General features: G+C 39.9%; 1 protein-coding gene and 1 long non-coding RNA gene across 2 annotated transcripts in view; one reads left to right on the forward strand and one right to left on the reverse strand.

The window, feature by feature from the left end:
• Positions 1–17,101, forward strand: part of LOC135499999 (uncharacterized) — a 102,111-nt gene that overhangs the window by 34,757 nt on the left and 50,253 nt on the right. The gene's annotated exons all lie outside the window — the stretch shown is intronic.
• LOC135499897 (uncharacterized) lies at positions 7,732–14,879 on the reverse strand. Its single transcript, XM_064790931.1, has 10 exons — positions 14,462–14,879; positions 14,053–14,123; positions 13,625–13,717; positions 13,128–13,250; positions 12,128–12,574; positions 11,206–11,544; positions 10,613–10,724; positions 9,872–10,121; positions 9,282–9,561; positions 7,732–8,958 (listed from the first exon to the last, which is right to left on the reverse strand). Exons 1-10 carry the CDS (start codon positions 14,733–14,735, stop codon positions 7,732–7,734), a joined length of 3,216 nt encoding a protein of 1,071 aa, XP_064647001.1. The 5' UTR covers positions 14,736–14,879.

Genomic DNA, 17,101 nt, shown 5'->3' on the forward strand with positions numbered 1-17,101 from the left:
TCTATTTCCACCCTGTTCCTTACATTCTCACAAGTCTTTCCGTAGAAAGCATTATTCATGAGCTTGAAATATTCTTTCTCAAAATCAGTCTTAGAATCCATACGTCTTTTAGTATTAAAATCAATGTATGGTGCTAACCACTTTGATTGTTTAAAACATATCACCGAATGAACCCTCTTAAGTACCATTCCGTGCTTGAGGTAAAATTGTAGCATTCTGTAATGCACTATCCTTTTGTGTTAGTATTAGTTTCTCTACATTTGATCTTTTATCATCGCCCAGTAACTCTCTCTGGTAAGGACTTAATTCATCATCTTCAATAAAGAGAGATTCGGGACAGAATGGAAAGTTCCTTGACTTAAATTTAATATTTCCTGGATACTCCAAATCCACCTCTAAGAAGTAGCCTACTTCACTATCACTTGGAATTGCCATAATCTGCTCTTTACTGATAACATTCATGTTAAGTGGATCAATATCTATCATTTCAAAACTACCATAGGGTTGAGGTTCCATCATAGACCATCCGTAAAGATTGTTTGCGTCTACGTAGAGTAGTTTGTGGTGTTCATCTGCCTTGACATGTCTTGTTCCCATAACACCCGAAATTCCACCTCGTATTGCTTTCTCAAAAGTAAGTAAGATGTTGGTATCAGTCAGTAGTTCTAGGTTTATTCCTGTGTACTTCAAACCAGCTTGCCAGGTTAGGCCTGGTGCCGAGTAACAGTGACATGGATCTATCTGAAAGTAGTTCAAATTGACATCCCTGAATTTCTCAAATAAATCAGCTAAAAGGATCACATCAGTTTTGAGGTAGAGGTCAATGAACTCACCGTGATTCCTGATCTTGAAATGATCCCATATTACCTTAGCCTCATCATAGGCAGAATCAGGTGCCATTTCATTTTTCAATTCGTCAAAAAACATAGACTTTTCTAGGTAAGTGACATTGTAGCTTTCATGTGATGTGTAAAAAGAGTAAGGTACTGAACCCTTCTTCCTCAATAGTTTAAAATCAATGGTATTTGGGAACTTCTGTCTCGTAATTTTAAAGTCATCATCCAGCATTGATTTGGTTATGTTGTCTAAACTGGACTGCATGAATCTGTACGAGTCCAAAAACCTGAAACAACCGAACTGAAATGAGATGTATTCCTCTGCTGTTTTGGCAAGTAATTTCAGTTTCTTGTACTTCGGTAGTTTAGTCATTAAGTCTTTAATAAACAGGTGTGAATCATAATTACTAAGATTGTGAAAAAATACTGGAACGAACATGGCTTTATTTTCATTCAAATTGCATGAGCTGTGAGCAGCACCTCGATATCTACCACTGTAGTGATCGTGATCCTTGACCTTGTCATATCCTAAAGGTTGATTACAGTAATAACATTGTGTTTCTAATTGATATCTCTGCCAGTCGGACTTCGTCCTGAGAGCAGAGCTCGAGTCTTCATCTGTCATTGTTAGAGGAAAGTTACAGTTCATTAAATTAGAGAATTGTTCTTCCAGCCTGATTAACCAGTTACAGAACACATCTACAACATCAGCACCCCTGTGAGACACATACTGGCTACTGTAAAGTTGTGGGTAGTCTGAGTGAACATAAACACCAACAGCTGATGCATGTTGTTTGAATAGTTTTTTAGTGGTAACAGTGGTATCTGTCTGAGTTGTGTTATCATTGACTGTTGTGCTTAACGCTTCGAAATCAGCATAGATTACAAAGGGAACTCTATTTTTAAATGAGTGTTTTTCAAATTTAAGCTGTGACCATTTACTGTTAGGTGGAGGCAGACTGATCTTACAGTAATCGTGTTCTCCACATTTCTTTTTATGATTGTCTAGTGTAGACTTCCTGTAAAAGTAATTCATGCATCTCCTGCAAAGATACACTCTATGAGCGAGTGACCTGAAGAAAAGATTGATGTCTCTTATGTACATGAAATGGTCCTTGAAATAGAGCAGATCAATGACATCATCATCGTCATAATTCTTGGACAGGTAGAGAGGTTCTAGTTTTGCGGCATAAATGCTTTTAGCCCATTCGTTCTCTAACTTGAACACATTAATTTTGAGATTATTATCACTCTCTATCTTAGGGATATCCTTTTGAATACATACAGGAAATGAGTCTATTTTGATATCAGTAGTTTTCGAACTCTGTTCTCGTGACGAAGTCATTTCTAGCATATCAGTAGTGATATTGAATGTACTCTCAGGATTTTCTTTTAGATATTTAGCGGCCAATAAAGACCAGAGAAAACATTTATTGTCATTCGACTCCACATTGATTACAGCTTTTGTTTTAAATGGTAATTTAGTGTAATGACCACCTTTACACCTCTTGTAAGAACAGATGGTCATGTTACAAGACTCTATTTTGTTCAGTGTAAGTCCAGACCCTTGAAAGTACCTTTCCTCAATCTGTGTCTTAATGTAGTTTAACTGGTTGGTTATGGCATAAATTGCCTGGTTCCTTGAAATTATGCTTTCCATTGGAGACTGTATGGGGTGTGTTACACTTTCACCTTGACGATCAAACTGAGCAAATACTGATATGCTTATTTTGTGATGGTAATCATTGAGTTGAAATAATACCTCCTCTAATTTCTCTCTGTATTCATACACTTGTTTAGCTTCTCTGTCAATCTTCAAACTAATGGTGACTACAGGCTTGCCAAATTGTTTTACTATTTCTACTCCACTCACTTTCTTTATGCCATCTAGCTCATTTTCCTCAAATGCAAGTTTCTTATCCATACTTTTAGTGATGAGTGATGGGGCTCGGGGTTGAGCAATAGGGACATAATCCGGATTTAATTTGGTCAGGTGACCTTTGGTTCTCCTGTGAATGGCCATATTATTGTATGATATGTACTTGTCACATGTAGTGCAAAGTATTTTCTGATTCTTATCAGTCATTCTATTTTATTAGACTAAAATTTATCAAATTCAATAAATCTCTTGAATTAAATAGAAATGGACTTCATAATCAATGAACAAGAATGTAATGAAGCCAAATTTGAGTACTACTTAACAGACCAATTAGACATAAAATCCATTACTTTGAAATCGATAACCTTTTACAATTCATGGTGGACAGGTGATTTTCTACCAGAGGGAGTCAGGATTTTCTCATTTCTAGTCGAAATAACCAGAATTACAACAAATGAGCCCTTAGATAAACAATTATGGTGTATGGATGAATTTAGGACATTATTTGCTCCTGGACGTGAAACAGATACACTTGAAAAGGAAGTCATGAAAGTTTGCGAACGGCATTTGGAAAATGAATCTACCACAACTAAAGACACCATTACTAAATACACATTTCCATACTCTCGACATTTTAGTTTAAGTGAGTTTTGTGAGGTATGGCAAAAATACATAAAAGAAATTGGAATTAGCCATGTGAAAATTTACTGCGATAACAATAATTACATAACCCTTGAACTTACAGAGGATAAAGAGTACCCTCTGAAAGTAGACAAGTTAGATAAAAATGAAAAAATCAAGATTGAGAGAAACACAGAAGGTTTTCAAATAAGCAAAACCATAAGAGAGGTGATAAAAAAACAGCTCACAGTGGTGAATGAGTGGTTTGGCTTTAAGAAAACTAAATTCACCAAGAAAGGAAAATACCACTCCACAAGACCACTCAACTTTTACAGGAAATATCTATTCCTGCAAGCTAATTTGGTTGACAAAGCTAAGACCCTCTACAACAATAAACCATCTGACATTTTCTGCATCATACCTGTAGAAGATGGTGACCAAATAAAAATGCAGCGATTCGAACCGAATTGTAAGAAAACGATAAATAAGTGTACTAATCACATAAAATTAGAAATCACTGATGAGAATGGTAAGCTAGTTAATTTCAGAGGAACAGAGGTTTCTTTAGAGTTAAGAATAGAGTTAAACTCTTGTGGTGAAGACAAGCACCTCGGACCACCTGATGAGATCATTCCATTAAAGGAATAGTACATTTCTTCTCTTTAACTACAGGTTTAACAAGAGGGCTAATTGACCCCTTCCTGAGTGATCCCTTCATGACTGCTTCATTCAAGCCTGATCGCTGCTCTTTACTTACTTTTTTAGGAAGTTTCTTAAACATGATAAATGCTGCTAAAATAATTGCACCTAAACCTACATAGACATAGGTATTACTGGTAGATTCACGCAGTGATACATCAGTATTTTGAGATTGTGGTTCTTCTTCCTCTACTTCTTCTTCCTCCTTTTCCACAACTCTGTTGTTTGGTGAGGAGTACTGTACTTTAAATGTCGTCTTATCCTTTTTTATCCTCTTAAATTCCTGAGATCTTCTACCCAGTTCTCTAGACCATGCTAATTGTTTCTCTGATCGAGGTTTCTTAGACACTGAAACTTTAGTAGTATCAGTTACAGTTTCAAGTTCCATTTATCTTGGCCGAATAAATTCGAACTATGTTCTCATGACCAGGTTAATTTAGTCTTCTTTATCATCACTATCTGTGATATCTAGACTTTCATCTATTGGTTTGTCACATTCAGAGACAGTCATATTTGGTGTATTCATTGATGATTCCTCATGACAATGGCCTAAAGTAATAAGTGTTGTTGAAGCAAGTGCCGTCAATGCTCCCATTTTGATACTAAACCATCCAAGCCATTTGTCAAGTTCATTGGTAACGATGTAATCATTTCTGAGGTCATGGTAAAGATCATCCTCGTCATCTATTGGTAATAACCACCTTGATAATTTAGTGTAAGCTTTAAGTACTGTCTTACCCAAAGAATCATTAAGTCTGGCAGCCATCTTTGTCTGGTAGATTCTGTGGTGTTTTAAGAGTTCCTTTTCTGTCATATTATCTAAGTCATTTAAAGTTAGTTGTTTTAAGTAAATACTTGCTTTTCCCAGTTGCAACTAAAATTTCTAAGTCTTGTTTGGCTTTAAGGCCACTATCAGTCAAATAGTTCAAATTTGTTGATTGCTACTTGAACCTTGTTGATTGCTAGTTGATCCTAGGTGACAACTAGAATTGACTATTCCTTGACTAGGAGTAACTAAATTTGAACTATTCAACTGCTTGTTTGAAACTTGTTGATTTGTAGTGCAGTTCTGTTGAAAGTTAGTACTGTTCTGTTGGTAACTACCAGTGTTCTGTTGGTTAGAAGCCCCGACTCGAGCTATGCTCTCAGGACTGCGTCCGACTGGGTTTTGATTGATAACACCAATATGTTTCATTTGTTGTTCAATTACAGATGATGTCTGACTATTCATTTGCTGACTGTTCATTTAAAATAATAGAAAAATGAGTGTTAAGTGCAAAATGCTGTTTTCACAAGTTTATTGCACTTAACACTAGCTGGTGCTAACTTAATACTACTGATGCAGTTAAGTGCAAGTCCACGATAGCACCAGGCAGTGGGTGATAGAGCAATTTCACAGATTTTATTGATATTTGGTGGGTGGAGCCCCTTAGGTGAGAAATGAAATCGTGCCAAATATTTCACCAATCCCTCCAACAGGGGCTGAGATATGGGTCAGAGTTGATTTGGGGGTGATTTTGACCTTTTTTTATAGAGATCTTTAGTGGGGATAATGAGTGACCCTGCGCAGGAAATGGATAGAATATTGGATTGACCTGTTGTTATGAGTGAATACATAACAAGAGCTACCCAAATACAAAAAAGCATAGCCAAATGACCTTCGATGTTGTTGTACTAGGCCTACCCCTACCCCTATCTCAAAGGGGTCAATGAAACATGGTGAACTTTCAGCCCGGATATCTCACCCTTTGCAGGGAGTTGGGCAATGGTTCTTTGCCTGTCGGATACTTTATGATGTCAAGATCTAAAATCAAGAATAAAAACGTTGTCCGCTCTGTTCAGCTAGGAATGCCAAAGCTTGAAAGTTAGGCCAAATTTGATCATTTTGGGCTGTCGCCACCTATTGGGAATGACTTGAACTAGTATGATTTTCTACAGAAATTGATTATACGTGCATCACCGATATTCCTGCGGGAGATATAAGCTTAGGGACCATCTCAACAGTATTTTGAGGCCAAGAAGACCAGGTCACCTAGTCTTGGGGTCCGACCCCCCTCCCCCTCAAATTCAATTTATTCATCAAAAAGATCAGGTAAAAAATGTCAAGTATGCTCGAGGACAGAAAAAAGAAACTTCAGTTCCAAAAGGGCAAAATAGACACGACAGTGGTGAATGGCACAGATGATTGAATGTAGTATAATAAACAATATAATATGCTGTACTACCGGAGTAGAGGTAGAGGAAAATGATAAAATGAACTTCAGCCCCATCCCCACTTCATATGGCAGGACACAGCCTTTCTTTCAGATTGTGCCCATTTTACTGATGGGGTTAATCCATGCACATGCTCCAGCTAGGAAGTATAGCTTTATATTCTAAACCAAACTAGAAAGGGTTATTTAGCTGAATGTCGCTTCTACTGTACTAGATGATCCATCACAACATGTACATGCTACCAGAAGTACATTTGGTGTCATCAGGGTGGTGAGACATGGAGCTGAACAGTCATTGCATCGGCAAAAATATCCCCGTTATGTCCAATCACAGGGCTAGGTACCCATGTAATACTAGGTACAATGAAGAACTGTTTGAAGGAATAGGTAAGGCCCCCTAAGCCTAACCTGAGGTAGCGTGGCCATCGGCTTCTCGTTTTATATTGTTAGTTTCAGCATCATTTCTTCATTTCAATACAAATCATGGCCTACTTCCAGCCTTATTGACAGAGATGGATGAACAACGTGATGTATAAGATTATTTTCTTTTAATATGAAAATATAATGTTATTATAGACTAATTACAAAAAAAGATATCGCTGCATCGAGAAATAATACTCTTTACATGATGTGTACATGGGCATATACATGGATGTGGTATGTCACCACCTGCAGAGACCATGGAAACAAAAAATGGAATAACCACTTTGAATCAGAGCAGCACTCACAACAGCATTAACCATGCCAACAAAGACTGGCTCACTATTCAGAAATTCTGAAACACGTAAAGTACTGTCAATGGTATAAATACTGCTGGGCAAAATTGAGGATGGGGAACATGTCTGAAAATTACACAGATTCATAACTGACATTCCTGATAGTCTTGACTTCTGAGGGTTACTCGGGTAGGCACCTGCCAGTGCAAAGAACCCGCATTATACTGAAACTTCCTCAGCCACTGTCCACCAAGAGATACTGGTCATTCATCGATACAGGCAAGCCCTTCATACTCACATTCTCAATTTTCAAATTCAAAACCAAAATAAGTGGAAATTGGGCTATGGATTTTCACAGCAGGCTTCAACTGTTCATCGACAATAAACCACCAGCTGGGCTATTCTAACCAATGTGAGGGGTAGTAGTCATGATCCTCTTATGGGACCGGTACTGTACATTACTATTGTTGACTCGAAATGCTTTCTGAATACAATGCACATTATTATTGTACACTCAAGAGGATACTATGCTGATTAGTGCACCCATGATCACTTTAGTCAAGGGTATGGCAAGCTGCAACAAGATTGAGAGATTCACGCTAAATGCAGGGGCATGGCGATCAACCCATAAGCTACGCAGCTGAATGGAATGATAACGCTAGATCGAACGAAAAGACTTGACTGAAGACTAGCTGTCTGCAATCCAATCATGATAAAATGGTTCCAAACGAAGTCATCAAAACCAATGAGTTCATAGGTGAAGTTGGTTATACTAGTATCCCTACTTCTGTCATAACCTTTCTACGAAGACTGTAGCGCTTGACTGTCTCCTGGTGTACCTCTTCTTGGGCATCCTCTTGTGCCTCATCTTCCTCGGAGTGGCCTGATACTTCTGAAAGCTGTCCCTGCTTTTGTTTTGCAGAGAGGCGACTGAAGTAGGACATGACCTGTGTTGAAGTCAGCCACTGATCCTTGGGAAACATCATCTTCAGGCGCTTTGCAACGTTAGTTGGATTTTCTTTGAACCCAGTCACACCTTTCATAAATTCCTCATACAAATATCTCCGCACTTCTGCAGAAAACAGTCTTGAGGTCTTCTGTCCTCGAAGAGCCCAGCCTGCAAAAAGCAAAGATTGTTCTGAATCTGCATCTGTCTTGCTCCTTACTACAACAGATGCGGAGGGTTGTCCAACTTTGGCTATGGCACCAACTCGCCCAGCCCATTTCCGCTTTAACTTGTCCATCACGGTTTCCTTGAGTGTCACACTTGTGTGGGAGCCATAGGCCAAATGTTCTGTCAGGTCCTCTTGTGATTTGAAAAATTGGTCACATCCATTTTCAGGGCACGGGATTTCCACCTTGTTGATTTCACCTTGTGCCTTCATTGCTCCAACACCTACACTAGGCCGCGTATACACACTGAGTGTCACTCCAGTTGGAGCTAATGCAGCAGCTTGCTTGCTCTCCAGTTTGGGGTATGGAAAGAACTCGCCAGTACCAATACTGTATGCCTTCCAAACACGGATTCCACCGTCCTCATAACGAAAGTTGGTAAATGACGTGATTCCTGGCCATGTCAGAGCCTTAGGTGCACCAGCTGCAAGTGTCACAACAGAAACATAGCAGCATCTGACACCACCATATGACTCCAGCGCATCCTTCATCTCAGATGCATTAGTAACATCATGTCCCTCACACACAAAGCGTTGTATGTGGGACTTCATGGGCGCGATCTTCCTGTCGCAGATGTCCTTTCCTGCCTGTGCTTCAGAAAAGTCATATTGCCTGATAGTGAGGCCTGTGATCTGTTGCAGGTTTTTCATCGATATTAGTAAGGATGCATTATGATAACAACCTGCATTATCTGAGCGTAAGAATACGTCCTTCACTGTAGGTGTCTCCAACTTCACCTTCAATAGTGTGGCTTCCACAAGACAGAATACTGCGAACCAGTCTTGTTTGCATTGGTCCAGGACATGGACGTAACAGTGGATCTGAAGAAAAGAAAGCACTACCTAAATAAATGAAGCTCATACGCATGTACTCATAACTACTAAAAGTATAATTTGTATCAAAACAGTCACGTGGAAGGACTGATTGCGCTGCAGGATGTAACCATTGAGACCACAGGTACAGCAGCGACAGTCAGCAAAGTTATTGTATAAAGACACTTCCTTTCCTATAATGCAGAGTTATAGTGCATGTTTCGGGTTTGACTAAGTAATTTATCTAGATCCAATATCAGTTTTCATTTCATTTTAAGCTTCACTTCACTCTGACATTGATGTTTTCTCAGAATGTTTGATTCTATACACACCTGAAATTCGTTCCCCTCAACACGAGTTATGACAGCAGACACATGCCAGGAAACACCCTTTTTTCCAAACCAATCCTGCTGCGCTTCCCTATATTTCGTTGGCAGAAACTTCATGGCCCAATCCATTGTTATTAGTGCCTGATGTGGTTGCAGCTCTTGAAGAATCTGAACTTTGCATCTCTCTTGGTTCTTCGCTCTCATTATATGGGATTTCAGATGCAGAACTTTTTCTCGGCCGGCTTCGAAGTCGTACTTCAGTTCTTCTAACTGCTTTTCGTACCTACAATGAAGAGCATAACAATTATCAAAGAGAATAAAGTGAAATAGGGCCTACAAAGGCTAGATACACGTACATGTATTATCAATGTTTGTTCGTGTTCAGGTAGAGTATGGACTATGGTTATAGTATGGACTATCATTCCATTCCAGAACATGCTACTGGTAATGGTTTATGCAATTCTGGGATATCAAAACTACAGGGTATGACAAGTTTAGATGAGCATAGTTTTTTCACTGGTACCAGTATAGGGTCAACATTTTTGTACATTATATTCTGAAATATTTTTACAGTAGCAGACAGCTCAATTTACCTGTAAACCACTTCTGGGTTATCAAATGCAACTTCCATCATATCAAGCATTTCTTTCAATTCCTCACAACGTTCACACACCAAGTCATGGTCATGGGAGCACTTGGTTTGTCCATCTGACAGAGCAAAGGTAATGCAGTGGTCTGCACACGGGTTTGCCTCACTGATGTGCAACTTGTAATCTGTCTTGAGATACTGTTTGGAAGAACGGATCTTTTTCTTCAGGTCCTCAAGAGAAGCAGCTGGATACTCTGGAAGTGGAAGCACTTGTATTACCAAACAGTTGTGAGAAAGTAGCTAATTCCAGCAATGGTTCATCCTGAGATGAAGGGTTTAGACAGAACGAAGTATTATGGCACAAGAAACAGCCATGATCGTTTACCATCCTCAGTACACAATAATGTGTTTGAATGATCACGTGTCAGCTTGACAAAAAGCTTTTTCCCTCATTACTAAGTGGTTGATAGCGTGTTTATTTCATATAGAAATTGGGCATGGCACCGCGTAAGCAAGGCTGAATCTAGATGGAGACAACATATGCCCCTCCTGTTTTCTGCAAAATAATGATTTTTCATGCATTCCTTGGTGATTCAGCAAGGAAGAAGAGCATTATTTCAATAGAAAACCAATTTCATGCCCCCTCTATTATCAAAGTCTGGATCTGGCACTGATCAGGTTATGAAATAAAATGCCAGCTTCTCATCTGAGGATGACACAACACAATATAGTAATTGTTACTTACGAAGATCACCAAGACTTTCTGCAATGGTGAACAATGAATCAAATGCCTCCGACCCCTCAGCTGCAATGTTGTCAAGACCAGAAAGAGATTTCTGTTGGGAAGCTGCGCAAACCTGAAAAAATATGGTAAGAGAAAATGTCATTGATATCTGACAAGTTTCATTTGAACACTGTGTAGGATATAAAATATTCTATCTGCAAGTGCTGGGTTGTTTAATTTTCCACTCCTCCACATGGCCTTTCAAAACCAGTAGTGAGAACCGGCCGAGACTTTCCAACAATGCACCTTTTTCCATTCTCCTCAATACATCAACAATGACACAATGACAGACTGACACGGTGTCACACCATGTGCCATTTACTGCTCGTGTGCACGGCACCCTTTTCCTGAGGTTAAGGTACAGAGTCTACCCTTCATGTACTGTGGAGTGCTACAGGTCAGGTTGTGACATTCTAGAGGGTGGTGTCGTCTTAGGTTGTATTATGCATTGCAGTGGCTGTGCTGCCCTCTGTCACCTCACCAGCTGACCCAGAGCACTTCACAAGAAGCACATGCCACTTGAATTTTCACTGAAACCTCAGAGATATACTCACCTGAATGATTGAGTAGAGTGTGCTCCTGCTCAATGGCTCAAAGGCAACCTCTTCACAGTAGGCTTGGTAAAGCTGAATTATTCTTGATGTTATCACTGTTCGTACAACCTTGGGGATTTCAAGCTTTTCACCGTGGCTCAATTTCACAACTTTAGTCCCGTATGCAACATCTTGTAGGAAGTCTGGGCGGGAGATGAAATCTAGAAAATGGTCGACCTTCACTTCACTAAGGCGTGAACGAGTAACACCTTCAACCTCGACTGGCTGAGCCTGGCCAACCTCCCTTGCATGTTTACGGGCTTCATCTACCCTGTACTTCGTGAGACCAGGAATCATGTCCTGAAAAATCAAGAAAGTAATCGATAATTAGGATTAAGAAAGAAATGCTTTGTTTCTCAATGTTATCTCGCTGGCCCCAGTCCGACCATGCATCATTGGTTCCATGGAATGGCCACAATGTTTCTTATTCTACAGTATTGTAAACTTACATGTCACTAAAATGACACTTTTGCTCAGCAGCATGTATGCATGTCATGGGTCCTGAGTTCACCTTGAATTCTGGCACTCAATGCAATGATAAAGTTATTTAGCAGTGTGCAACTGCATGAAATGTGTAAGTGCTACCAAAATCATCTGCTCTTTATAGCTGATCCCTGTGGGATCCATCACTGCACCGTGCGGTCAACCTGTGCAGAACCCAAGAATATGAAAAATACGTTGTATGAAAAACTGTAAACTGTGCCTTGCCAAAAGACTTAGGGGTTCCACTGTAGAGGGTTGAAGAATTGAATGCCATTCCCAAATACCAGTAATACTTGCTCTTTCATAAAAGGTGCACCTTTGTGATGAACATGGGTAAATTCTTCTTCTAGCAATTTGTTTTATTCATAACAATAGGGGCGCTATGAAGTATTTTACTCACCATTAGTTGCTCTTTGGTTCTATGTGGAGCAAGAATGGACAATATCTGTCGTCTAATATACCATGACGAGGCATCATTATAGCATTTCACCACAACCTTGTCCAGTTCATTGGCCATTGGAGAAGGCACTGCAGGCTGGATCAGTGACATAAGATCGTTTTCTTGTCCAGGGGCTATGCAGTGCAACGTTAAAGCAACCGCTTCCCTTGCCTTCCTTTTGTAATAACGAAGAGTACTTGAGGAAGCATCATCAAGCGGCAGAAGAAGCTGTCCTGAAACTGAATTACATCCCCCTTGCTTCAGAAACTGATTGAGGAAGCCAAGATGCATATTCTTTGGCGCTGGAGTTGGGGCCCAGGACATGTCGAATTCATGTGGTTTATCACCATTATCCAGATTATCGGAGCTGGGTGATTCTCCATTACTTGATGACAAAAGGTGACGTCCCTGAAATTAAAGCGCCGACATTTCAGTTTTTGTGAAAGACAAGTTACAATACACATAATTTCAGAAGTATACAGTCATACAGTCATGTATTCAGACAATATCGAAGGGCATATCCTCATTCATTTTTTATATGAAGCACAAATCTGCCCTTCATTCAAAAGTGTAGATCAATTATGCTTTCTAGCTGAGAAATCTTTTCTCTGATCAATATCTCGACCTCGTCCTATGCACTGAAAGAAGCAAGACATTCAATTCAATATGGTGAAAACTGGCTTAGGAAAGGCCATAGTATTAGCTTGGTTGGTAACCCAATGATGGAATCGCACAATAGCAAACAACTGCTAACGCGTTGCACATAATAGCGGGACTGACAGTAAGTACTCAAGGCCTGCTTGGAGTGCATAGGATGTGAATGTACAATGCTCCTTGACCCCTGGTATATGGATGCATGTTTTCACTGGTACATTTTATCAACCTGGCTTCATCATGATCAGACGTGGTGTTGGTAGGCACATGACCTTGGCATTTTCTTTCTTGTCACAAGTGGTCTTACCTGGATGATACATGTAGACCCAGCAGAAGAAATTGATGAATTATCATCACCTTTGCCTCCCATCTCATCAGAAACCAACTTGACTTGTTGTCTGTCAGATGTTACTGGTGATCGACTCTGATGCTGGAAAAAAAATACCGAGTACATGCAACTGCGCTGTTTGCTATGATCTTGAGCTTCATTCATTGAATACTACTAGTGGAATTGACTGAGTGGTGTTAGCGTTGGATTAGGATGAACTCTTCAGTGATTGGCTTAGCTGAATACTGATCAGCCACAATGTAAATGTCAGTAAGGATTACTATGATTCACACTTTTCATTGAGTAAAACAATCATCTACCACTTTAGCAGTAACACTAACAGAAATGCGTCCTCATTATCAGTATCACTAGTGTGCCCTGTACTGAAAGTGAAAGAACATACGATAAAACTTGACTGTGTGGTACCACCAAGAGGTCCTAAGGTAATTGAGAACATCATGCTACACCAAGCTCACCTCAAGGTCGATATCGACAATCACTGTACCCACAAAACTTTCCTCTGTACCAGAACATGGTAGAGGCTCATCATAGGCGGAGGAAGTGCCAGGCTGAAAAAGCAATTGTGAACTAAAGCAAACAGTATGGACAACAATCTTTCAACATAAATGTACGTCACTGTATGTAGAGTGAACATGGCGTCTCGTCCAATCATCCCATTGCAAGTATTTCCTATTGGCATGTCCAGCCCATGTCATGAATATCACTGGTTACAATGCTGATTTTCAATGCTTGAACTTTTACATTGTGACCTTGAAATTAATGAAAATTGAAGAAGGAATGTTTTTGACAAAATCACTCTCCTTTTATTCAAGGAAAACATTTATACTCATTTATACAGGAACATAGCAAGCCGGGTCAGGAGCTCCTTCAGCCACTTGCTTACCTTCTGTTCCGTTGAGATATTCGAAGAGGGATGAGGCCTGTGCTGTTCTTTGTCGCAGTCTTTACAAATAGCTGCAATAAATATTAGAATGAATGAACATGAGATGCTCGAGTGTACTGTGTAGTCATCACCATGGGTGCATAGCCTACATTGTAGGAAAGGCAATATCATGATATCAAGTGGTTTGCCGTCTGGTTGGAGGCGACAAATTTGTTGACCCTCGCTGGGACTCAACCTCAGAGGCACAACACGAGCGATTGATTCTCCAGGTGTCTTCGAGAAAATAAATTATTTAGAAAGCCCTTCACGACACAGGCCTTTATTAGTAGCCAAGTGCAAGTATAGTACCGTTATATAAGAGATAGCTAATGAGCTGATGAGCCATTCATAATCAGAGCTAGATGCTTACCAGAACCAACAGGCAAAAGAACTCTCCACTTCTCGAACACCATCCTGGATGCGCTTGCTGAAATGCCACGATCTTTTTGTGGGCGTCTGGTGGAAGTGGCTTTGTGCAGAGGATGTTTACACATTCTTGACGGAATCCAGCAAAGGCCCAACTTGTAGCGGTGAACTGGGCATATCGTAGTGTCGAGATCTGGGGATTCAAAGTCGAACACTCCTGCTCGAAGCGCAATGAGCTGCCATTCGTACTCAACCACGTCACTGCATGCAATGCCCATGGTGCCAGCTTCAACATGTTCAACATGCCCACGCCTGCTGGATGACCAAACTTTTAGACGGGTCAAATGCGCCTGAATATCTTTCTTGCAATGTTTCAGCCCAACTACACTAGTGTCCTTTGGATATTGGGTAAACGGACCACAATCTACCCCATAGCTTATAGCGGAAAATCCGCACTTTAATGATATCTTTGGTTTTTTGGGCTCAGGCTCGCAAGTGTCAATGATATCAGCCATGCTTGCTTGTGTTGTGTGACCACCATGTAGTAAACTTGCGTGATGAATTCCATACTGGCCGTGATGTTGCCCTGAATCACGCATTCGTGATGGCCTGCGGTATGGGGTGGGGGTGCCCTGGTACGCAATCACCAGTAGTCCTGAGCACCTGTTGCTGCTTATGTATATTCTTCCACGATGTCAGGAGGATTATTTAGACAGGAATAAACCAGAAGAGACCAGAGGGCATCTTCCAAATCCATCATGGAATGCAGTGCAAATAGTACAAAAAGCAGCAAACACCTCGCAATATACATGCAATCACAAACTCATCTTAAGAGCGGCCAACGATTTTATTTCTGTAACTGAAAATAGGGTCCCATATTGATCTCCTGCAGAAGTGGCGTTGCCCAACACCCTGCAAAGGGTGAGGTATACCCCGTGGAAGTAGGCTATCTTTTAACTTTTTTATGATAACGTACCCAAAACATGTGCTCTTCCGCAAAAGAGGGTGAAATCTATGATAAAACAAAAGTGTCCAAAAATTGTCCATGATGTCCCCTTTCCAATGATACCAAGCAAAGTGGACTTCTTTGTCCAGAAAGTTTTTTTTTAAATAAAAACTTTTTGTCATTTTCATCAAAACTGTGCATTTTTTCTAATGGTTAATGCATAGAAAAAAATAGGATGAGTTAATACCCCCCATTCCTGACCAGTGTGATTTTTCGCCGAATGGCTTTGCCTGCCTTCATCCTACCCCAAGACCAGTCCATGGTAGGAATTTGAGCCAGAACTGTTGACCCCCCACTTTATCACTTTTTGCAGATATTGCCTGGTTGTACCGTGGACTCACACTTAATGTCTCGACCTGCACTAGCACTCAATAAAACGTCAAACTGCTTGTCAATATCCTGGTCATATTCCTTCTCAACCTTGTAATTCTGGAAGAAAATACTTTGAGTGAAATCATACCATAATCTCTCCAAATCATTAACTCGCTCCTTGTTGGTTAAAAAAGGTCTAAATATTACATAATCAATTTTCATCGTTTTAAAGGCTTGGTGTAAAAATACCTTGTAGTTAATTGTGACCTTCACACCACAGTAATGCAGAAATCTAAGGAAAGCATAGGACACTAGTCTAAGGTCAGTGATATTCTCATCTGTTAATTGGGGTTTACCAATAGCCCTGTTGATAAATTCAATGACAAGAAACCAGTCATATTCCCCACAGTGAAATGCAACAAGTATGGCCTCGCCATGTAACCCCTTTTCCCGTAACTTAGAGGGGAGAGTGTTAATACCCATTTTTAAAGCTAAGTGGACTGTACTTTCATATCTCTGCTTACTAAGACATTTTCTGTGACTTGAAAAGTAGCACTGTAAATACACTTCCACAAAGTCCTTTAAATATTTGAGAACCGATTCAGACAAACGTCTCCATCCAAGCTTTCTAAGAATAATGTCAAAATAACGAATCTTGTTGTCAATATTGATCTCAAGAGTCTTAAAATCATCATCGTAACTGGTTGCATTACAAACAATGCAAAATTGATACTTCACAGTTTTAGCGGCGTTCCTGGCTAAGTTTAAATTCTTTTGATACTCAAAAAGTGTCCAACATTTGCAATTACGGCAGAATTGGGCATTAGTGTTGGTACTGACGTCATATTCTTTCATTCTTGGCAGGACTACTTTGTGTGTCTCAGTAGGCTTATCAAATTTCCCACTGTCATAATTCTTGCTGTCATTTTCTTCACTAAAATTTCTATCCATGGCCCTAGGACGAATGAATGCTTTAAGATTCTCATTGTTCCACTCACTGGAATAATAATCTTTTAATGAGATGTATTTATTCATATTTACATGATAATTATTTTTTTAAACATTGTTTTTGATAGAAGGTCACCTAAGACCTTTTACGTGATTTTAAGGCTTTAACACCCCCAATTAAACCATAGATTATGGAGCTCACAATAGCAATAACTGCTATGATCAGATGTTCAGCTAGAAAGCCAACAGCAGCACCAACTGTTTTCAGGAGAAATGAAACTAAAGACCCTATTATTCCAGGTAAAGCCGCAGCTGATTTCTTGGCTAGTTCTTTTAGCCATTCAGCAAACTTCTTGAGACCTTCTCTAACTTTATCTG

Source organism: Lineus longissimus, chromosome 15, assembly GCF_910592395.1.
Source record: "Lineus longissimus chromosome 15, tnLinLong1.2, whole genome shotgun sequence".
Classification (NCBI taxonomy): domain Eukaryota; kingdom Metazoa; phylum Nemertea; class Pilidiophora; order Heteronemertea; family Lineidae; genus Lineus; species Lineus longissimus.